The following is a 1172-nucleotide window of genomic DNA, read 5'->3' as shown; positions in this document are numbered from 1 at the left end:
GTAATTGCCGCCACTGGAATACGGCCTGGCGCACCGGGTGGGTAGAGCATATCAAGCACCTTGCCGGCAACATCGCGAGGCTCACCTTCACTCGGCGCGACGTGCATACGAAAGCCCGGACCAGCGTTGACTTCAACAATCGCACCACCGATATCTTTATATGAAACCGTAATGTCATCGGTGAGGAAGTCCACACCACCAATATCGAGACCAATCGCGCGTACCGCGCGGACAGCCATCTCACGGTTATCCGGATGCACCACATCGGTCATATCGATAGCCGTACCACCCGTGGAGAGATTTGCGGTGGAGCGCAGAAAAAACCGTTCATCTTTTTTCAGTACGGTATTTTCGTCGTAGCCGGCTTCGAGCAACAGGCGCATGGCCGGTGAATCAATTTCTATTCGAGTCAAAACCTTCTCATGACCGACACCGCGACGCGGGTCGGAATTTACAATGTCGACCAGTTCGGCGATAGTCGACTTGTCATCACCAACGACATGACCGGGTACACGTTTGGCCACCGCGATCAGTTCACCATCGATAACCAGCATGCGATGGTCATAACCGACGATAAAACTTTCGGCGAGCACGTAACGCGAACGGCCCTGCGCTTTGGCAACATGGAAGGCCTCTCGAACTTCGTCGTCGGTCGTCAGATTGATGCTAATGCCTCGACCATGATTGGCATCCAACGGTTTAATCACCACCGGATAACCCATACGCCTTGAAGCAGAGACAGCTTCGTCTTCACTACTGAACATGGCCTGGAGCGGTACTGGTAAACCCATGTCCTTGAGCACACTATGCGTGCCTTCCTTATCGCTTGCCAGACCGGTCGCAATGGTGCCGGTATTGCTGGTTACCGTAGCCTGAATACGCGTTTGAAACTTGCCATGGCCAAACTGCACCAGGCTGTATTCGTTTAAACGTAACCAGGGGATGTTTCGCTCGACCGCGGCATCGACCAGCGACTGCGTGCTAGGGCCAAATTCTCGCCTCTGAGCACGGTGTATGAACACTTCTAACTCGGCTTCGAAGTCGAAGGCCTCGTCGATCGGATGGTCAACCTGAGCCTGCAATTCACTGGGTAACAAATGCATGAGTAAACGTAGCGCCAGGTGCCCTGCCTCGATACCGGCATCGCGTTGCTTGTACGCATAAACCATGTT

At 53.8% G+C, this 1172-nt stretch overlaps 1 protein-coding gene across 1 annotated transcript; it reads right to left on the bottom strand.

Moving 5' to 3' along the window:
• Positions 1-85: 85 nt before the first annotated feature.
• Positions 86-1076, bottom strand: LOC106820434 (cyanophycin synthetase-like; the record flags this gene model as incomplete). Its single annotated transcript, XM_014824950.1, has 1 exon — positions 86-1076. A coding segment is annotated over one exon (991 nt), but the record flags the coding sequence as incomplete, so codon positions are not given.
• Positions 1077-1172: the final 96 nt, after the last annotated feature.

This window comes from Priapulus caudatus, unplaced genomic scaffold (assembly GCF_000485595.1).
Source record: "Priapulus caudatus unplaced genomic scaffold, Priapulus_caudatus-5.0.1 Scaffold13245, whole genome shotgun sequence".
Taxonomy (NCBI): domain Eukaryota; kingdom Metazoa; phylum Priapulida; class Priapulimorpha; order Priapulimorphida; family Priapulidae; genus Priapulus; species Priapulus caudatus.
The sequence above is the reverse complement of the archived record's forward strand: the minus strand, read 5'-3'. Positions and strand labels throughout refer to the sequence as shown.